The sequence below is a fragment of the Thalassophryne amazonica genome, chromosome 9, assembly GCF_902500255.1.
Source record: "Thalassophryne amazonica chromosome 9, fThaAma1.1, whole genome shotgun sequence".
Lineage (NCBI taxonomy): Eukaryota > Metazoa > Chordata > Actinopteri > Batrachoidiformes > Batrachoididae > Thalassophryne > Thalassophryne amazonica.
The window spans coordinates 3,634,083-3,657,194 of NC_047111.1; the positions used below are offsets into that span (position 1 = coordinate 3,634,083).

The 23,112-nt window shown below is 48.4% G+C and overlaps 1 protein-coding gene across 1 annotated transcript in view; it reads right to left on the reverse strand.

Annotated features, from left to right (window-relative positions):
* The window catches only part of ap2b1 (adaptor related protein complex 2 subunit beta 1), a 267,540-nt gene that overhangs the window by 71,671 nt on the left and 172,757 nt on the right, over positions 1 to 23,112 (reverse strand). The window contains exons 17-18 of the mRNA XM_034177495.1: positions 22,052 to 22,197; positions 11,663 to 11,792 (exon numbers count right to left, since the gene is read on the reverse strand). Of these exons, the coding sequence (XP_034033386.1) occupies positions 11,663 to 11,792; positions 22,052 to 22,197 (276 nt within the window). The remainder of the gene's footprint in view (positions 1 to 11,662; positions 11,793 to 22,051; positions 22,198 to 23,112) is intronic.

The following is a 23,112-nucleotide window of genomic DNA, read 5'->3' on the forward strand; positions in this document are numbered from 1 at the left end:
GCTGAATGAGATCACGGTTCGCAACCGATACCCTTTACCTCTGTTGGATTCGGTGTTCACGCCCCTGCATGGAGCCCAAATATTTACTAAACTTGATCTTAGGAATGCGTACCACCTGGTTCGGATCCGGAAGGGAGACGAGTGGAAGACAGCATTTAACACCCCGTTAGGTCATTTTGAGTACCTGGTCATGCCGTTCGGCCTCACAAACGCCCCCGCGACGTTCCAAGCATTGGTTAATGACGTCTTGCGGGACTTCCTGCATCGGTTTGTCTTCGTGTATCTAGACGACATACTCATCTTTTCTCCGGACCCCGAGACTCATGTCCAGCATGTACGTCAGGTCCTACAGCGGTTGTTGGAGAACCGGCTGTTTGTGAAGGGCGAGAAGTGCGAGTTCCACCGCACTGCTTTGTCCTTCCTGGGGTTCATCATCTCCTCTAACTCCGTCGCCCCTGATCCTGCCAAGGTTGCGGCGGTGAGAGATTGGCCCCACCCAACAAGCCGTAGGAAGCTGCAACAGTTCCTCGGTTTTGCGAACTTCTACAGGAGGTTCATTAAGGGCTACAGTCAGGTAGCTAGCTCCCTGACAGCCCTGACCTCCACAAAAGTCCCCTTCACCTGGTCGGATCGGTGCGAAGCCGCGTTTAGGGAGTTGAAACGCCGGTTCTCGACTGCACCAGTTCTGGTGCAGCCCGATCCTACTCGCCAGTTCACAGTGGAAGTGGATGCCTCTGACTCAGGGATAGGAGCTGTGCTGTCCCAGAGCGGGGAGTCCGATAAGGTCCTCCACCCTTGTGCCTATTTTTCCCGCAGGTTGACCCCGGCTGAGAGGAATTCTGACGTCGGCAATCGGGAACTCTTGGCGGTGAAGGAGGCTCTTGAGGAGCGGAGACACCTGTTGGAGGGAGCGACGGTGCCCTTCACGGTTTTCACGGACCATTGGAACCTGGAGTACATCCGGACCGCCAAGCGGTTGAACCCCAGGCAAGCCCGCTGGTCACTGTTCTTCGGGCGCTTTGACTTCCAGATTACATACCGCCCCGGGACCAAGAACCAACGGTCGGATGCACTGTCGCGGGTGCATGAAGAGGAAGCCAAGGCCGAGTTGTCAGACCCCCCAGAGACCATCATCCCCGAGTCCACTGTCGTGGCCACTTTCACCTGGGACGTGGAGAAGACCGTCCAGGAGGCCCTGACACGGAACCCGGACCCTGGAACCGGCCCGAAGAACAAAATGTACATCCCACCAGAGGCCAGAGCTGCGGTTTTGGACTTCTGTCATGGTTCCAAGCTCTCCTGTCATCCCGGAGTGCGCAGGACCATGGCAGTGGTCCAGCAGCGCTTCTGGTGGGCGTCTATGGAGGCCGACGTCCAGGACTACATCCAGGTCTGCACCACCTGTGCCAAGGGCAAGGCGGACCACAAGAAAACCTCAGGACTCCTCCAGCCCCTACCGGTGCCTCATCGCCCCTGGTCCCACATCGGCCTGGACTTTGTCACGGGCCTCCCGCCATCCCAGGGCAACACCACCATCTTAACGATAGTGAACTGGTTCTCCAAGGCGGCCCACTTCGTGGCCCTCCCGAAGCTCCCTACGGCCCAGGAGACAGCAGACCTCCTGGTTCACTACGTGGTGCGTCTGCATGGGATACCAGCGGACATCGTCTCAGACCGTGGCCCTCAGTTCTCCTCTCAGGTCTGGAGGAGTTTCTGCAGGGAACTGGGGGCCACCGTGTGTCTCTCATCCGGGTATCACCCTCAGACGAACGGACAGGCAGAGCGGGCCAACCAGGAGCTGGAGCAGGCCCTCCGTTGCGTTACCTCCGCGCACCCGACGGCCTGGAGCACCCATCTGGCCTGGATCGAGTATGCCCACAACAGCCAAGTGTCGTCTGCCACCGGCCTCTCCCCGTTTGAGGTGTGTTTGGGGTACCAGCCCCCATTGTTCCCGCTTGTGGAGGGAGAGGTCGGTGTGCCCTCGGTCCAGGCCCACCTCAGGAGGTGCCGCTGGGTGCGGCGGACCGCCCGTTCTGCCCTGTTGAAGGCCCGGACGAGGGCCAAGGCCCATGCAGACCACCGGCGTTCCCCGGCCCCTGCATACCAGCCCGGGCAGGAGGTGTGGTTGTCAACGAAGGACATCCCGCTCCAAGTGGACTCCCAGAAACTGAAAGACAGGTATATCGGACCATTTCCCATCGCCAAGGTCCTCAGCCCGGCCGCAGTGAAGCTATGGCTGCCAGCTTCACTGCGGATCCATCCTGTTTTTTACGTGTCACTGATCAAGCCTTACCACACCTCACCACTCTGCACCCCTGGACCTGCACCGCCTCCTGCCCGGATCATCGACGGGGAGCCGGCATGGACCGTGCGTCGGCTTCTGGACGTCCGTCGCAAGGGTCGGGGCTTGGCCCGAGGAACGCTCCTGGGTGAAGAGGAGCTTCATCCTGGACCCCGCCCTCCTGGCCGACTTCTACGCCCAGCACCCGGACAAACCTGGTCGGGCGCCAGGAGGCACCCGTTGAGGGGGGGGTCCTGTTGTGTGGGCCGCAGAAAAGGAGGTACTGCTGGCCCACCACCACCAGATGGCGTCCTGCTTGGAGTGCGGGCTCCAAGCACGAGAGGGCGTCGGAGCCGCTGGAAGTGACAGATGTCACTTATCAACACCAGCTGTCACCCATCACCACCACTACTAAGGCCGGACTGCAAGTCCACCTCCTCGCTCGGAAATCTTCTACCATACAGGTAATTTCTTTGCTGAACCTTATTCGAGCATTAGTCTGATCTCTTTTGCAGCCGTTTTCCTGGGACGGATTCCCTGTCTGCTGAGTTGGCGTTTGGTGTGGACTGCGACGGCTTCGCCTCCCACCCCACCCAGATAAGTGGTTGTCTCAGGAGCTGTCTGAGTGTGTTATCGGAGGTGGAGGTTCTCCCTCCTAACTGTATACAGACTGTGGGATTACTGAGTGTGCGAACTCACACTCATCCAAGAACTGTTTCTGTTCTCTGCCAGCAGTACCGGGTCTGACTGCTGAAGACAGTGGCCACCTGGGGCGCAGGGCTTGGCAGCTCCGGTGTTCTTCAGAACCGTTGGTGGTGGAAGCTGTGTGGGATCCGGCTCTTCTCGCACCAAACGTCTCCTATCTTCGAGCCTGCCACACGTCACCTTGTGTCAGATTGATATTCCGCAATATTTGTATTTGTCTGTACTACGTTGTGCACATTCACAACATTAAATTGTTACTTTTTGGCTATTCCATTGTCCCTTCATTAACGCCCCCTGTTGTGGGTCCGTGTCACGACACCTTCCCAACAATTGGGCTAAATACTCCGCGAGACTCCGAGACGACAGGTGAACGGCATTATAGCGAGGGACCATTGTATTCTCTTTTTATATGTCAATAATTCTTGACGTGGATATTTGCTCGCTCAATTAATAAGACACGCCTAATCTGTCAGATTTCTTTATTTTTTAAATGTATTTCTGTATTTATTTTATTGTGACAACCGAATGGAGATGACAAAACCTGGTTGCAGCACGGGCAAATTAAGGGAATGACGAAACTACAGTTGTTATTATCAATTTCATAGTCTAAAATGATCACAGCACATGAAATTAAGCTCAGCGCTGCTCTGGCTCCAGGCTCGAAGTCTGGAGAAAAAGGCGAGCAGTGCTTTTTTTGCAGTCGGGCGCTGTGGCCATGGATCGTGCTCCATAACAATCCCGCAAAGGCGGGATTTGTATTGATTATTATGTAGTATAATCAGGAAAGTGTTATTTATGTAACATATGCATTGATTTGTATAATTGCACTGTTTATCATGTTGATCATCTTCATTTTTATGTGGATTCCAGCGTTGGTTCATTTTGGTGTATAATTTACGCCACCTCTCGACCTGGTGTATATTTTCAGTGCAGTGTACGCCAACGACCACATTGATAAATGCCAAGTAGCGCAGCCGTTTTGGCGTACACCCCATATACGCTCAAATATCGCCGTACGCAACATTGATACAAGAGGCCCAATGTGATTTGAAAAGTCAAGTTCACAAACATTACACAACTTAGTTACAAATGAAAATGAATTCTACCCAACAGGAACCAGACACAAAAAGTCAGCTGAAGACACAAATTAGACATGAAAAGACATACAAATGCAGACACACGCACACATACACAAGTGCAGAAACCCAGAGACACATGCATACACACATGCACACACACACATGCACACGCACACACACACACACACACACACACACATGCACACACACACACACACACACACACACACGCACACACACACACACACACACACACACACACACACACACACACACACACACACACACACACACACACACACACACACACACACACACACACAGACAAATATGGTCCTTAAAGTGGAGGTGACACGATATGTAAAATTATTTTTTTTTTGTGTATTTAAGATTAAAATTAAACAACAGTTTGAAATTAATGCTTTGCTGGTGTGGTTACTGATGAGATAAATATTCGGATGTTAAACGATGCACCACTAAAAAGCAGGAACTTCCGGGCGAGTCACAACATTCGAGAAGAAGGAGGAAGTGACATCAGTGGGAGAACCATTTACTTAACAGACTCTGCGCCACAAGTTGAAAGCATCAGTGGATTCTGTCTGCACACAATGAAATTATCCCATAAAAAAAAAAAGAAGTGGAAATACTCAGTTTTGCCTGGGTGTGACGATTTACCCAAACTGACTCCAAATACAAGTAAATTAAGTATTTTTATTCATGTTTTGGTGATTTATGTGCTCTGTTCTTAAAACAGTACATGAAAGTAAATGACACTCATCTTTCCATATGCACAGTGGGACGCACTGCTGCCTCATCAGAGGACCCAAGACTTCCCTTTCCTGTGCCACATTGACCAACTCTGACTGGAGGATCCTGAGGCGTTCCCAGGCCAGTGTGGAGATAAAATCTCTCCACCTAGTCCTGGGTCTTCCCCGGGGTCTCCTTCCAGATGGACATGCCTGGAACACCTCCCTCGGGGGGCACCCAGGAGGCATCCTTACCAGATACCGGGACCACCTCAGCTGGCTCCTTTCAACGTAAAGGAGCAGCGGCTCTACTCCGAGCTCCCAATGAATGACTAAACTTCTTACCCTATCTCTAAGTGAGACAACAGCCACCCTCTTGAGCAAGCCCATTTCGGCCGTTTGTATGCGCAATTTAGTTCTTTCGGTCATGACAGAACCCTCATGACCATAGGTGACAGAAGGAACGAAGATTGACAAGTGGATCAAGAGCTTCGCCTTTTGTCTCAGCTCCCTTTTTGTCACAACAGTACAGTAGAGCGAATGCAACACTGCCCCTGCTGCACCGATTCTCTGGCCAATCTCACGCTCCATTGTCTCTTCACTCGTGAACAAGACCCTGAGGTATTTGACCTCCTTCACTTGGGGCAAGACCTCATTCCCTACCCGGAGTAGGCAATCCATCAGTTTCCTGCTGAGAACCATGACCTCAGATTTAGAGGTGCTGATCCTCATTCCAGCCGCTTCACATTCGGCTGTGAACCGATCCAGTGAGTGTTGGAGGTCACAGGCTGATGAAGCCAACAGGACCATATCATCTGCAAAAAGCAGATGAGACCCTGAGCCCACCAAAGCGGAAACCCTCATCCCCCAAACTACGCCTCGATATCCTGTCCATGAATATCACAAACAGGATTGATGACAAGGCGCAACTCTGGCGGAAACAAGTCCGACTTACTGCCGAGCACTCAAACACAGCTCTCGCTTTGAGAATACAGAGATTGGATGGCTCTGAGAAGGCCCTGGCGGAGGCCAACACTCCATACTCCCACAGAACCTCCCACAGTATCTCCCAGGGTACCCGATCATACGCCTTCTCCAAGTCCACAAAACGCATTTAGCCTGGATGGACATTCTCCCAGGCACCCTCCAGGATCCTTGTGAGAGTGAAGAGCTGGTCGGTTGTTCCATGACCACGACGGAACATGCATTGTTCCTCTTCAGAGGTTCACCTATCAGCCGAACCCTCCTTTCCAGCACCCTGGAGAAGACTTTACCAAGGAGGCTGAGTAGTGTGGAGCCCCTGTAGCTGGCACACACTCTCTGGTCCCCCTTTTAAATATGGGGATCACCACCCCAGTTTGCCACTCCTTAGGCACTGTCCCAGAGCTCAACACAATGTTGAAGAGACGTCTCATCCAAGACAGTCACTCCACACCCAGAGCCTTCAGCATTTCTGGATGGATCTCATCAACCCCAGAGGCCTTGCCACTGCAGAGTTGTTTCACAACCTCAGTGACTTCCACCAGGGAAACTGATGAAAATCCTCCATCAGCTTCTAGCTGTGCCCCTACTGTGGATGGCACTGTGGTCTGATGCAGGAGTCCCTCAAAGTGTTCCTTCCAGTGCCGGATTACATCCTCAGTTGAGGTCAACAGAGTCCCATCCTGACTGCAGACAGGTTGGATGGTTCCCCATTTTTCCCTCCTGATGTGCCTCGCGGTCCACCAGAAGCATGCTGGTGCAGACCGAAAATACTTCTCCATGGTTGCTCCGAACTCCGCCCACACCCGCTGCTTTGCCTCCCCAGAGCAGATGCTGCTGCCCTTCAGGCCAGTCTGTACCTTGCAACTGCCTTTGGAGTCCTCTGAGATAACATATCCCAGAAGGACTCCTTCTTCAGTTGGATTGCTTCCCCTGTCACCGGTGTCCACCACGGTGCTCGAGGGTTGCCACCCCTTGAGGCACCTAAGACCTTCAGCCCACAGCTACCCACTGCAGCTTCAGCTGTATGTACCTGTTTCTCAGAAAAAAATAATTTAAAAAATCTCTTTTTTTCTGATGTCAAGGATAGTAAAATAAACTTTTTTATTATTATGGCTTTTAATCAGTCAATTTTGACCAAAGAGCTGGCAAAAAACAGTTTATCATCTCCACCAGCATGCTGAAATCACCTGGATTATTCATTTATTCATCACCAGTGATGCCGGTAACGCGTTACTCTAATCTGACCACTTTTTTTAGTAACGAGTAATCTAACGCGTTAATCTTTCCAAATCAGTAATCAGATTAAAGTTACTTCTCCGTGTCACTGTGCGTTACTATTATTTTTCATTGTGGGTCAACAGCAGCATTAAACTTGGTCTGTGGGCAGGAGGTCGGGGTTCGACTGAACTGCACACTTTCAGTGAGCTGTGAGCTTTTCATCCACGGTTTTTTGCAGCTGCTCGACTTGTCCTCACCTCTTAAAGCGCGGTGATCAGCACACCTGCACTGAGCTTTACAAAGACATTTTTATACTTTTTCCCCTCCTTTATTTAGAATTCTGAGCTGAGCCGCTCTGTATCATCTCGTTAAAAACAGCTGATACTCCGCGACGCGTCAACAACTAACACTATTTTCCACTCAAATGCACCTAAACTCTTTCTGAGGACCACATGATGTGAAAATGCAATAAAACTTTCTTACCTATAAATCTGGTCCTGTTTTCTGCATAAATAAACGTTATCCATTCTTTGTGCTGAAACACCAAAGCAGGGGCGAATCCAGATGGAATGGGGGCGTGGGGCAAGGATGTGCCCCCCTCCCCCACAACACCCCTAGATTAAAGGTCCAGTTTTGAAGCCGTTTTTTACTACAACTACTAATATTGCTTAAAATAATAATAATTTCGACAAGTAAAATGTTTAGAGAGAATTTAAATGTTAGAAAAATGTTAGAATTTAATAGTTACATTTATAAACAATGTAGGTTTGAAATTGCAAGTTTTACTGTTACAGTGCTGTCAACAGTTAAATATGAGGTCAAGAAAGAGGTCTTTATTTTACTTTTTATAAAACAAGTATTTATTTTCATTGAAGTCAAGAAAGGGTGACTATAAAGTGAGTTTTGGCAAAACAGGTATCATTGTCATGTTGACGTGGGTTGTTGTCGGCAGCTGGTGAAAGTAACTAAAAAAGTAACTAGTAATCTAACTTAGTTACTTTTACAATTGAGTAATCAGTAAAGTAACTAAGTTACTTTTTCAAGGAGTAATCAGTAATCAGTAATTGGATTACTTTTGCAAAGTAACTGTGGCAACACTGCTCATCACTCATCTTCAACCACTTTTCCGGGTTCGGGTCATGGGGGCAACAGCTCCAGCAGGGGACCCCAGACTTCCTTTTCCCAGGCCACATTGATAACATCTGACTGGTCACCGGCCGATGAAGCCAACAGGACCACATCATCTGCATAAAGCAGTGATGAGACCCTGAGCCCACCAAACTGGAAACCCTCCTCCCCCCGGCTACGCGTCGATATCCTGTCCATGAATATCACAAACAAGATTGATGACAAGGTGCAACTCTGGCGGAAACAATTCCGACTTACTGCCGAGCACTCAAACACAGCTCTCGCTTTGAAGAGACGTCTCATCCAAGACAGTCCCTCCACACCCAGAGCCTTCAGCATTTCTGGATGGATCTCATCAACCCCAGAGGCCTTGCCACTGCAGAGTTGTTTCACAACCTCAGTGACTTCCACCAGGGAAATTGATGAAAATCCTCCATCAGCTCCCAGCTCTGCCCCTACTATATAGAGGGTGCTCCGGCCTGATGCAGGAGTTCCTCAAAGTGTTGCTTCCAGCGCCTGATTACATCCTCAGTTGAGGTCAACAGGGTCCCATCCTTACTGTAGACAGCTTGGATGGTTCCCCGTTTTCCCCTCCTGAGGTGCCTCACGGTCTGCAAGAAGCACCTTAGTGCCGACCGAAAGTCCTTCACCATGGTTACTCCGAACTCCTCCCACACCCACTGCTTTGCCTACCCCACAGCAGAGGCTGCTGCCCTTCAGGCCTCTTGGTACCTTGCAACTGCCTCTGGAGTCCTCTGAGATAACATATCCCAGAAGGACTCCTTCTTCAGTCGGATGGCTTCCCTGACCACCAGTGTCCACCACGGTGTTCGAGGGTTGCTGCACCTTGAGCCACCTAAGACCTTCAGGCCACAGCTCCCTGCTGCAGCTGCAGCAATGGAAGCTTTGAACATTGCCCATTCTGGTTCAATGCCCCCAACCTCCACAGGGATGCTAGAGAAGCTCTGCCGGAGGTGTGAGTTGAAGATCTGTCTGACAGAGGGCTCCTCCAGATGTTCCCGGTTCACCCGCACTGTCCATTTTGGCTTAGCAGGTCTGTTCAAAGTCCTCCCCCACCCTCTGATCCAACTCACCATCAGATGGTGATCAGTTGACAGCTTTGCCCCTCTCTTCACCCGAGTGTACAGAACATGCGGCCTCAATCACAGTATTTATTTATTTATTTTATAATCACCATTCTGTGTTCTGAACTCTGCCAATATCGTCACTGTTGTCAGACTGAAGGTTTTCCTCCAAGGTTTCGTCTCCCTCATTGTGGTCTAAATAAGGCTCAAAACCATAAGTCTGTGTCCTCCACAGCTTCTTCAGACACACCTTCAGACTGGACTTAAAAAAAAAAAGTTCCACACTTAGAAAAAAATTGTCCGAAAACAGCGTGACCTCAACCATTTTTGCAATTTATTCGGGCTTGAATCAGCAGGTCCCGTTCTCCTGATGAGGTAGCAACAATATGGCCACGGCTGAGGGCTGAAATCAAGCGCAGGCTTCAGACAGCTGTTGTTTATCCTTCATCCGCGCACTTATCAAGTTTTATTATTCAGGATTTTTTTTAAATATTAACACTTCATCCTTTTTAGTGATTATTTGTGTATATTTTTTGGTGTCACCTACTCTTTAAAGCACTGAATATCATGTGACTGCACTCAGTGTGCCGCTAAGGGCCCTGTCACCCCATGTCGATTTAGCCAGCATATGATGACAGCTCTGTTTCCACCAAACAGTCAAGGTCAGTACAGCACGGTATGGTACAGATCAGAATGATCCAGTCTGGCTTGGTTTGTATTTCCACTCAGAGGCCAAACAAAATAATTTAACATTTTTTAAAATTTTGTTTTATTTTTGTCTTGGCGGATCATGGGATTTATTTTCGTGAATGCTAAAGAGTCAACTGTTAACTTTTAAAATGAACACTGGCACGTCGTGGCACAACGTGCCAGTGTTTTCTGCTTCAGGCTGAGAAATGCACAAAACACAGAGGGACTTCTTTTAAAACGCTACGTTTCTTCAGCCGTGACAAGGAACTAAAGTATTTTCAGATGTGATTTTCCAAAATCAAGAGGCTTCATGTGTTTAAGTTTTCATCAGGCTGTGATGATGTATCCGACTGAAACCAGCAGGTCAGATTAAGACTTTACGAGGTCTGTCCAAAAAGTACAGTACCTTTTTATTTTTTCAAAAACTATATGGATTTGAATCACGTGTGATTGCATCAGCCAAGCTTGAACCTTCGTGCGCATGTGTGAGTTTTTTCACGCCTGTCAGTTGCGTCATTCGCCTGTGGGCAGGCTTTGAGTGAGCACTGGTCCACCCCTCCCGTCAGATTTCTTTTGTCTGAGAACTTGCTGAGCGACTGCCGCTTTGCTCCATGAAATTTTTTTCAGAAACTGCTAGAGACAGGCAGTTGGAAACCATTCGATAGATTCAGTTGGATATCGGTGAAGATTCTGTCGGCGTCACGCGGATTATGGACAGTTAAAACCTTTTTAAAGACGGCCCACAGCGGCGGAGGGCGTGCGGCGCGCCGAGCGGCCATTCGACAGGCTGGATCGACCACATCATTTCTAAACTGAATGCTGTGTTGATCCGGGACATCATGTGACTACCACAGAAATGGCAACAGAGCTGGACATAGCACTTTTGCGGCACATTCCACTGTTACAGGAGATTTTGTAATGAAAGACGTGCGGAGGATTTCGCGCGTCGGCATGAAGCAGCTCAGGCCGCGCAGCAAAAAAAAAACACCTTTGTGTTGGAAACCATTCAGAAGATTCAGACGGCTTTCGATGGCTTTCAGTCGAGTGAGTATCCGAGAAATTGTGTAACAGCTGCACATGCCCCAACATGTCCTGTGAGACTTCCAACACGGAGGTGTTTTTTTGCTGCGCGTCCTGAGCTGCTTCGTGCCGACGCGCAAAATCCTCCGCACGTCTTTCATTACAAAATCTCCTGTAACAGTGGAATGTGCCGCAAAAGTGCTATGTCCAGCTCTGTTGCCATTTCTGTGGTAGTCACATGATGTCCCGGATCAACACAGCATTCAGTTTAGAAATGATCTGGTCGATCCAGCCTGTCGAATGGCCGCTCGGCGCGCTGCGCGCCCTCCGCCACTGTGGGCCGTCTTTAAAAAGGTTTTAACAGTCCATAATCCGCGTGACGCCGACAGAATCTTCACCGATATCCAACTGAATCTATCGAATGGTTTCCAACTGGCTGTCTCTAACAGTTTCTGAAAAAAATTTCATGGAGCAAAGCGGCAGTCTCTCAGCAAGTTCTCAGACAAAAGAAATCAGACGGGAGGGGTGGACCTGATGGTCGGCTGTCTGACAGTGTGCACACACTGATTTACATTCAGGCTGCTGTAACATGCAGGTCAAATGATGGGCTGGATTGGAACACAGTGTATAAAAGCTGGAAATGACCTCCGCACTGCCTCCACCTGCTCTGAGGGAGAAAGTATTTGCCGGCAGCGGTGACACAATGTGACAGTACGGTGAGCGTACCTGGAGGTTATTGAGTGGGTCCATCTTCATGACAGGCCCGATGGTGTTCAGAGGCAGAGAGAGCTCGATACTCTGGCTTGGCATCAGTGGAGTGTGGACAGGTAGAGGACTAGTGGGGATCACCCCAAAACTACACACACACACACACACACACACACACACACACACACATACATCAACAGACACTTTAAACAACAACAGTAACTTTATTTGTGATAATATAACTTTATTTTATCACACTTTTTAGCGCCAAACTGAACATTTCAAAGTGCATTAATAATTTCCATTTACACGTACATAAAAGACGTCAATCAAACAGTACAAACTTTATCATAAATAACTATAAATATAACCAACAATCTACCAGCACACATCATGCTGCTGTCTCACTGCCTTGACTCGGTTTGGCAGTTGCTGTGGCACACTGCCCAGCGTTTGCATAACATAGATTTCTCACCTACTCTGGCACCCCCTAGCTGTCAACATAGAGAGCACCTGTCTCTTGTAATGATCTTCAACAAATGGATCCACAGGCTCTGCACCAAGCTTTTAGGCAAAGGATCACAAAGAGAAGTGGTGTCACAATGTGTTTGTATTGAAGCATCCGGTACACACACGCCATGGCTCAGAGCACAGAACTGCACTAGAACACATGGTACAACAGCACAGTGCGATCACAGACACGTGCACATTTGTTTCCATACGTCACTGACATTTCATCTCATTTCCACAGGCTGCAAATCACTCTAGTTTCAAATTGTGTAAATTGTACACACACACACACACACACACACACACACACACACACACACACACACACACACACACACACACACACACACACACACACACACACAAACACACATATATATGGTAAATAGACTGCACTTATATCGCGCTTTTCCATCTGCATCAGACGCTCAAAGCGCTTTACAATAATGCCTCACATTCACCGTGATGTGAGGGTGCTGCCATACAAGCAGGGCTGTGAAATTAAAATTCTGAAATCCGAGGAAAATTTGCCGGGGGCAATAACTCAGAACAATTAAAGTACATGAAATTCAAGACTGAAAAGACTGTTACAGCATTTCAAAAACCACAGCTAAAGCTTGGAGAATATTTGGGAAATCATGGTAAAATATCAATAACATACCTTATAGTAAAAAGTCACATATTCTTGTGTAAATTCATGCAGCCTAAATCCATTCAAAGCCACAATGTCTTTTTTACAATGAAAGAAAGTCTAGATTAGTGAAAAAAGTCACACAGTCTTTTCTAAAATCCTGTTTGAACAGCAGAATGTTTATTTTCCAGGGAGAGAAAAATTCTTACCATGTTTTCCTGAGAGGGCACAGTTTTCACTTTTCCCGTTTCTTTTATCTTTCAGGTGTGTTGATGAAGCCAGTGAAGATTCCACGGATTCTTGTAATTATCAGACTTTTTCAAACCATCTTTCTCGCCATCTTCTCTCTCTGCAACGTCGGTCCATGACACAGACATGTTGCCGCAGCAACCAACCAGTCCTGCTTTACGACAACTGTCGTAACAGCTACGCTTTGAGTGGCATTTTTCCTCCACGAAACTCCGCGGATTCGAGGAAACTGATTTGTATCTGTAACAGACAGATCAGTGTCCGCGGACTTATAAAACTTACACGATGTCGTAAAAAAAGAGAACACTGCGATAAGCATTTTAAAAACTCAGTGATGTTCACTAACACCCCACCCCCCTCCCCATGATGAAATCCACGGAATCCCGCGGATCTGTGGAGTTTTCACAGCCCTGTACAAGGCGCTCACTACACACCGGGAGCAACAGGGGATTAAAGGCCTTGCCCAAAGGCCCTTAGTGATTTTCCAGTCAGGCTGGGCTTTGAACCAAGATCTTCTGGTCTCAAGCCCAACGCCTTAACCACTAGACCATCACCTCCCCCTATATACATACATATATATATATATATATAAAAACATATGAATTATAGTCATAAATGTTTAAAACCAGCTGATGGCATGAAAAAATAAAAAAATCTGGACTCATCGAGAAAATTTAGTGCTGCTATAACAAACTGATGCAGAAGATGGCAGCAATGCACCAATAAGGATGCCGGCGGTCGTTAAACGCCAAAGAAGAAGCAATGCCATCGAAGAAGAAAAAGAAAAGCAAGGAATGCTACATTGGCAGAGGCTAAAAAATTCAAAAAGGAGGAGGATTATTTTTCATTTATTTGAATGCCAAATCCATGTGTCTTATCTGCAATGCAAATGTGGCTTTACTGAAGAAAGGGAATTTGGAGCAGATTTCAAAATGATTCGTAAAAGCTACAATGCAAACTTCCCAGCGAAATCACAAGTGCACGCCTGAAAAGTCCAGGAATGGGAAAGTCAGCTGGCAGCACAACAGTCCATAAATATGGAAGACATGATAGATATGGCTAACAAGCTCGTGTGCTCTGCATTGTGGCCTGGAATTAAAGAAATTCTAAAACACTCATCTCATGCTGAATATGTAGAGCAACAACCCCTGGCAAAAATTATGGCATCACTGGCCTCGGAGGATGTTCATTCAGTTGTTTAATTTTGTAGAAAAAAAGCAGATCACAGACATCACACAAAACTAAAGTCATTTCAAATGGCAACTTTCTGGCTTTAAGAAACACTATAAGAAATCAGGAAAAAAGATTGTGGCAGTCAGTAACGGTTACTTTTTTAGACCAAGCAGAGGAAAAAAATATGGAATCACTCAATTCTGAGGAAAAATTATGGAATCATGAAAAACAAAAGAACGCTCCAACACATTAGTATTTTGTTGCACCACCTCTGGCTTTTATAACAGCTTGCAGTCTCTGAGGCATGGACTTAATGAGTGACAAACAGTACTCTTCATCAATCTGGCTCCAACTTTCTCTAATTGCTGTTGCCAGATCAGCTTTGCAGGTTGGAGCCTTGTCATGGACCATTTTCTTCAACTTCCACCAAAGATTTTCAATTGGATTAAGATCTGGACTATTTGCAGGCCATGACATTGACCCTATGTGTCTTTTTGCAAGGAATGTTTTCACAGTTTTTGCTCTATGGCAAGATGCATTATCATCTTGAAAAATTATTGCATCATCCCCAAACATCTTTTCAACTGATGGGATAAGAAAAGTGTCCAAAATATCAACGTAAACTTGTGCATTTATTGATGATGTAATGACAGCCATCTCCCCAGTGCCTTTACCTGACATGCAGCCCCATATCATCAATGACTGTGGAAATTTACATGATCTCTTCCAGCATCATCACCTTGCCCAATGCAGATTTGAGATTCATCACTGAATATGACTTTCATCCAGTCATCCACAGTTCATGATTGCTTTTCCTTAGCCCATTGTAACCTTGTTTTTTTCTGTTTAGGTGTTAATGATGGCTTTTGTTTAGCTTTTCTGTATGTAAATCCCATTTCCCTTAGGCGGTTTCTTACAGTTCGGTCACAGACGTTGACTCCAGTTTCCTCCCATTCGTTCCTCATTTGTTTTGTTGTGCATTTGTGCATATCTGCCAAAAATGTTTCAGGATTTCGGGAGGAAAGCCATCTGGGACCAGAGCCCTGCCATTCGGCATTTTGTTCAAATCTGCATGTAGTTCTATGATAGTTAGAGGTGTGTGTAATACACTCAACAAAAATATAAACGCAACACTTTTGGTTTTGCTCCCATTTTGTATGAGATGAACTCAAAGATCTAAAACTTTTTCCACATACACAATATCACCATTTCCCTCAAATATTGTTCACAAACCAGTCTAAATCTGTGATAGTGAGCACTTCTCCTTTGCTAAGATAATCCATCCCACCTCACAGGTGTGCCATACCAAGATGCTGATTATACACCATGATTAGTGCACAGGTGTGCCTTAGACTGCCCACAATAAAAGGCCACTCTGAAAGGTGCAGTTTTATCACACAGCACAATGCCACAGATGTCGCAAGGTTTGAGGGAGCGTGCAATTGGCATGCTGACAGCAGGAATGTCAACCAGAGCTGTTGCTCGTGTATTGAATGTTCATTTCTCTACCATAAGCCGTCTCCAAAGGCGTTTCAGAGAATTTGGCAGTACATCCAACCAGCCTCACAACCGCAGACCACGTGTAACCACACCAGCCCAGGACCTCCACATCCAGCATGTTCACCTCCAAGATCGTCTGAGACCAGCCACTCGGACAGCTGCTGAAACAATCGGTTTGCATAACCAAAGAATTTCTGCACAAACTGTCAGAAACCGTCTCAGGGAAGCTCATCTGCATGCTCGTCGTCCTCATCGGGATCTCGACCTGACTCCAGTTCGTCGTCGTAACCGACTTGAGTGGGCAAATGCTCACATTTGCTGGCGTTTGGCACGTTGGAGAGGTGTTCTCTTCACGGATGAATCCAGGTTCACACTGTCCAGGGCAGATGGCAGACAGCGTGTGTGGCGTCGTGTGGGTGAGCAGTTTTCTGATGTCAATGTTGTGGATCAAGTGGCCCATGGTGGCGGTGGGGTTATGGTATGGGCAGGCGTCTGTTATGGACGAAGAACACAGGTGCATTTTATTGATGGCATTTTGAATGCACAGAGATACCGTGACGAAATCCTGAGGCCCACTGTTGTGCCATACATCCAAGAACATCACCTCATGTTGTAGCAGGATAATGCACGGCCCCATGTTGCAAGGATCTGTACACAATTCATGGAAGCTGAAAATGTCCCAGTTTTTGCATGGCCGGCATACTCACCGGACATGTCACCCATTGAGCATGTTTGGGATGCTCTGGACCGGCTTTACAAAATTGTAAATAACTTTTTAATGATATGAGAGGACTGGGTGGCGGTCGAGGGTGGGTGGCCCGGCGGCCAGGTCCATGTTCACAGCCCCTGGCTGTTGGGACGCGGAATGTCACCTCGCTGGGGGGGAAGGAGCCTGAGCTTATGCGGGAGGTTGAGAGATACCAACTAGAGATAGTCGGGCTCACCTCCATGCACAGCTTGGGCTCTGGTACCCAACTACTGGAGAGGGGCTGGATGCTTCATTTTTTTGGCGTTGCCCACGGGGAGAGGCGGAGAAGTGGGGTCGCATTGCTTATTGCTCCCCAGCTCAGTCGCCATGTGTTGGAGTTCACGCCAGCGAACGAGAGGGTCGCGTCCCTACGCCTTCAGTTCGGGGACAGGTCTCTCACCGTTGTCTCGGCCGACGGGCCGAGCGGCAGTGCAGAGTACCCGACCTTCTTGGAGTCCCTGGGAGGGATAATAGATAGCGCTCCGACTGGGGACTCAATTGTTCTCCTGGGGGATTTCAACGCCCACGTGGGCGGCGACAGTAAGACCTGGAGGGGGGTGATCCGGAAGCACGGCCTCCCCGATCTGAACCCGAGTGGTGTTCAGTTGTTGGACTTCTGTGCTAGTCACAGTTTGTCCATCACGAACACCATGTTCGAGCACAAGGGTATCCATAAGTGCACATGGCACCCAGGACACCCTGAGCCGGAGGTCGATGATCGACTTTGTAGTCATATCATATGACCTTCGGCCACGTGTCTCGGACACTCGAGTGAAAAGAGGGGCAGAGCTGTCGACCGATCACCACCTGGTGGTGAGTTGGATCCGCTGGGAGGGGAGGAAGCCGGTCAGACCTGGCAGGCCCAAACGACTCGTGAGGGTCTGCTGGGAACGACTGGCGGAACCCTCTGTCAGCGAGGTCTTCAACTCCCACCTCTGGGAGAGCTTCTCCCAGATCTCGGGGGAGGTTGGAGACATGGAGTCCAAGTGGACCATGTTCTCCACCTCCATTGTTGATGCGGCCGCAAGGTCTCTGGTGCCTGTCGCGGCGGCAATCCCCAAACCCGGTGGTGGACGCCGGAAGTAAGGGATGCCGTCAAGCTGAAGAAGGAGTCCTACTTATCTTTGTTGGTAGGTGGGACCCCGGAGGCAGCTGACAGGTACCGGCGGGCCAAGTGTGCCGCAGCCCGTGCGGTCGCAGAGGCAAAAACTCGGGTCTGGGAGGAGTTCGGGGAGGCCATGGAGGAGGACTATTGGTCGGCCTCAAAGAGATTCTGGCAAACCGTCCGACGCCTCAGGAGGCGGAAGCAGCTCTCCACCAGCACTGTTTACGGTGCGGGTGGGGAGCTGTTGACCCTGACTGGGGATGTTGTCGCGCAGTGGAAGGAATACTTTGAGGATCTCCTCAATCCCATTGTCACGTCTTCCGAAGAGGAAGCAGAGACTGGGGACTCAGAGGCGGACTCATCCATTACCCAGGCTGAAGTCACCGAGGTGGTTAGAAAGCTCCTCGCTGGCAAGGCTCCTGGGGTGGATGAAATCTGTCCTGAGTACCATAAGTCTCTGGATGTTGTGGGACTGTCTTGTCTGACATGCCTTGCAGCATCGCGTGGCGATTGGGGACAGTGCCTCTGGATTGGCAGACCGGGGTGGTGGTGGTCCCTCTGTTTAAGAAAGGGGACCGGAGGGCGTGTTCCAACTATAGGGGGATCACACTCCTCAGCCTCCCCGGTAAGGTCTATTCCAGAGTACTGGAGAGGATTCAGGAGGAGCAGTGTGGTTTTCGTCCTGGTAGCGGCACACGGGACCAGCTCTACATGCTCCATCGGGTGCTCGAGTGTTCATGGGAGTTTGCCCAACCAGTCCACATGTGTTTTGTGGCTCTGGAGAAGGCGTTCGACCGTGTCCCTCGGGGCACCCTGTGGGTTGTGCTCCGGGAGTACGGGGTACTGGGTCCTTTGCTAAGGGCTATCCGGTCCCTGTACGACCGCAGCAGGAGCTTGGTTCGCATTGCCAGTAGTAAGTCAAACCTGTTTCCAGTGCACGTTGGCCTCCGCCAGGGCTGCCCTTTGTCACCGGTTCTGTTCATTATTTTTATGGACAGAATTTCTAGGCACAGCCAGGGTGTAGAGGGGGTCTGGTTTGGGAACCACAGAATCTCGTCTCTGCTGTTTGCGGACGATGTGGTTCTGTTGGCTTCGTCAAATCAGGACCTTCAGCGTGCACTGGGGCGGTTTGCAGTCTGAAGCGTTCGGGATGAAACTCAGCACCTCCAAATCCAAGGCCATGGTTCTCGACCGGAAAAGGTGCTTTGCCCTCTTCAGGGTCGGTGGAACGTGTCCTGCCTCAAGTGGAGGAGTTTAAGTATCTCGGGGCTTGTTCACGAGTGAGGGATGGATGGAGCGTGAGATCAATAGACGTCTGGTGCAGCATCCTGCAGGTGATGCGGTCGCTGTATCGGACCGTCGTGGTGAAGAGAGAGCTGAGTAGGGGGGCAAAGCTCTCGATTTACCGATCGATCTACATTCCGATCCTCACCTATGGTCATGAGATTTGGGTCATGACCGAAAGAACGAGGATCGCGAAGTACAAGCGGTCCGAGATGAGTTTCCTCCGCAGGGTGGCTGGGCGCTCCCTTAGAGATAAGGTGAGGAGCTGAGTCACTCGGGAGGAGCTCGGAGTCGAGCCGCTGCTCCTCCACATCGAAAGGAGTCAGTTGAGGTGGCTCGGGCATCTTTTCCGGATGCCCCCAGACGCCTCGCTGGAGAGGTGTTCCGGGCATGAATATGGAATGGTAAGGGAGGCTTTGATTTTTGTTGCTGCTGTTTATAACACTCTAATTACTGTATAGCATTTTCGATTCGAGCGTCTGTTTACCGCCTTTGTTATTGTTCCAGAGCCGCGACAGTGTAGCTATTACTTGCGGACCACCTTCATTACCTTCGGGTTTTTGCCATTTTCGAGTGCCTGGCATTGCATTCATCCGTGTTTAGTTATGCTATTTTCACGAAAGAATAGGAAATAAACGGTGAAAGTTTCGAAAAAGATCGTCGAAAACAACAGTGAACGTGCCGGCGCTGTGTTTACGTGCTGGCGCTGTGTTTACGTGCCGGCGCCGTGTTTACTACGTAAGTTCCTTGACCATTTCAAGATTATTGTGAACATATTATTTGGGGTTGACATTTTATGGGTTCCTGTGAGCGGTGAGAACATGGAGACGGTAGAGGAAAGTGTCTGCTGTCGGGAGCAAATGCGTGTGTGCGAGCGGAGCGAGCAGCAGCCGGACATTTCGTGTATCACACAACACCGCGGCTTTCAATCAATCTGCCTGGACTTGAAAAGGCTAAAACCTTTCGCCCTTGTGTTTGTGCAATATGCTGCGACACACTGGTCAGGCATATCGACAAACAAGTCCCTGAGAGCTATGTTTAATCAAAGTTTCTGCTGCTATACAAAGTGTAAACAACGGCCGCCAGGCGCACAAGCCGATACAGTCTACACGTAGTGACGTATTTTAGGCTTGGTGCTCAGCGGGAAGCTGGTCACGGGGCGTGCACATTTTTCAGTGGCGGGACGTTCAAATGTTATATATAACGGGAGAACCGCGTGCACTTTCCTAAAACGTTTAGGTTGACCAAATTATACGAGGTCTATTAGAAAAGTATCCGACCTTATTATTTTTTTAAAAAACCATATGGATTTGAATCATGTGTGATTGCGTCAGACAAGCTTGAACCCTCGTGGGCATGCGTGAGTTTTTTCATGCCTGTAGGTTGCGTCATTCGCCTGTGAGCAGGCTTTGAGTGAGGAGTGGTCCAGCCCCCTCAGCGGATTTTCATTGCGAATAAATGTCTGAACGATTTGGAGCTTTGCTGCATCAATTTTTTTCCAGAAACTGTTAGAGACCTCCAGGTGGACACCGTTCGAAAAATTAATATGGCTTTCAGGGACGATTTTATGGGGATTAAACAGATTAAGGAGTGTTACTGCCGCTTTAAGGACTGCCCACAACTGCTGAGAGCGCGACGCGCTCCCAGCTCCCATCGACAGGCTGACACCCCGCTGAAACACCAGATCATTTCCAATGTGAAGGCTTTGTGGATCCGGGACCTTGTCTGACTTTCACAAAAAGGCAGAAGATGTGGACATCAGCACTTTTTCGGTACATTCCACAGTTACAGGAATTTTTTTCATAGAAAGAAAAGCGGAGGGACGCGCCACGGCTCCGTTCATTACGCGGGACAAAACCACCTCGGTGTTGGTCTCACAGGACGGCTTTCAGGTGGATTTCAGACAGATTCCAGTTGCTTTCCAGTCGTGTGAATATCCGACTGTGATTGTGCATGAGCTGGACATGCCAGAACATGTCCCGTGAGGCTTCATCACGGCGTTGCTTTGCGCCGAGCGGCTGCACCGCAACTCTTCATTGGCTTCCTGTTAATTCTAGAATAGTATTTAAAATTCTTCTTCTTACTTATAAGGTTTTGAATAATCAGGTCCCATCTTATCTTACGGACCTCGTAGTACCATATCACCCCAATAGAGCGCTTCGCTCTCAGACTGCAGGCTTACTTGTAGTTCCTATGGTTTGTAAGAGTAGAATGGGAGGCAGAGCCTTCAGCTTTCAGGCTCCTCTCCTGTGGAACCAGCTCCCAATTCAGATCAGGGAGACAGACACCCTCTCTACTTTTAAGATTAGGCTTAAAACTTTCCTTTTTGCTAAAGCTTATAGTTAGGGCTGGATCAGGTGGCCCTGAAGTGATGGCTGAACCATCCCTTAGTTATGCTGCTATAGACGTAGACTGCTGGGGGGTTCCCATGATGCACTGTTTCTTTCTCTTTTTGCTCTGTATGCACCACTCTGCATTTAATCATTAGTGATCGATATCTGCTCCCCTCCACAGCATGTCTTTTTCCTGGTTCTCTCCCTCAGCCCCAACCAGTCCCAGCAGAAGACTGCCCCTCCCTGAGCCTGGTTCTGCTGGAGGTTTCTTCCTGTTAAAAGGGAGTTTTTCCTTCCCACTGTAGCCAAGTGCTTGCTCACAGGGGGTCGTTTTGACCGTTGGGGTTTTACATAATTATTGTATGGCCTTGCCTTACAATATAAAGCGCCTTGGGGCAACTGTTTGTTGTGATTTGGCGCTATATAAAAAAATTGATTGATTGATTGATTGATTGAAGGTTTTATGTAAGGGGGTAGGTGACAAATGAAACTGACAGGGGGAGGGGGTGGGTGTAACAATGCTTCGGGTGCGAGTGGTAAGAGTTACAGCATCTCTGGTGTGTACTGTAGAGAGTCAGTCATGTGATATGTAGCATTGAACAGCAGCCAGCATCTTCACTGCACAGATTTAGCGTCTTCATGTCATCCTGGGCTCCCGGTGCTCTGAGCTTTCCTTTTGTCTGGCTGGGACGTGCATGTGAGTCCTGCCCTATGAAAACATTGTCGCTCCTCACATTTCTAGACAGCAGTACTTACTACTCACCGACAGCAGCTACTTCACAGACATAGGTCCAAAAATCACATTTTGAGGCTAAATACCTCTCAACTCTAAGTACTTTTGGTTGGAAATCTGTAATGAGGTCTCTGTTCTGACCTGTTCTTGTTGAACTGGATAGCGAAGTCAGTCATGTGCTGTAGGGCCTTGTTGGTGAAGGTCATGTCCATGCTCATGTGGCCCTGACGGCGAGAGAAGGTTCCAGAGATCTCCAGTCCTTTGGCTTTGACTGCAGGGAGCCACACCTGAGGTCGATATGACAGAGATTATTACTGATTAACTTTAGACCCTTGATGAAGCCAAAAACACAATGAAGAACCTACTGCTGAATATAATTAAAGCAAAGCCTCGGACCGAACACCGATGTAGGTTGATGTAAATATATTGTGTCAATTGTATGTGATAGACCGTAGTTCAAACTGTTTGGGTGTATGAAGGTCTTGAGATGAAGGTACTTTAAATAGACTGACATGATTTGTTAATGATAAACTGTTGCAGGCTTTAATGGTACATATATGTGGGTTTATCAATGGTATTCATGAAAATATCATTGCAAAGTAGAATATCAAGAACAGAAACATCTGTATTCTTGAGATCAATATATTTATTGAATGATCATTGTAATTTACAACAACAGTAAATAATATGTTTATGTCACTGACATTAATGAGTGAAGCTCCTCACCATCTCACCATGTCATTTAGGTCCTTCAAAGTTTTTCAGTAAAATAGTTCTGGGGAGCATCAGCATGGCCAAAACCCTTCAGCTTCAGGGGAGCTTTGTCCCCCAGACCCCCAACCAGGGCCTTATTCACACCCCAAAGGCACCTTTTGTCTAGGGTTGTCGTGGTGGTGGTGGTGGTGGTGGTGGGGGGGGGGGGTGAGTTGCGTCCCTGCCGGGCCCCATGCCCCCTTTCCGTCTGGATTCACCCCTACTTTGGCGTTTGAGCGGAAGAATGGATAACATTTATATATGCAGAAAACACGACCAGATTGACAGGTAAGAAAGTTTTATCAGTGTTTTTTACATCATGTCATCCTCAGAAAGAGACTTTAGGTGCACCTGGGTGGACAAAAAGTGTTAGCTTCGTGGATCAGCTGTTTTTTTAGGGATAAATAAAGGGAAATAAAATGTAAAAATGTCTTTGTAAAGCTCAGTGC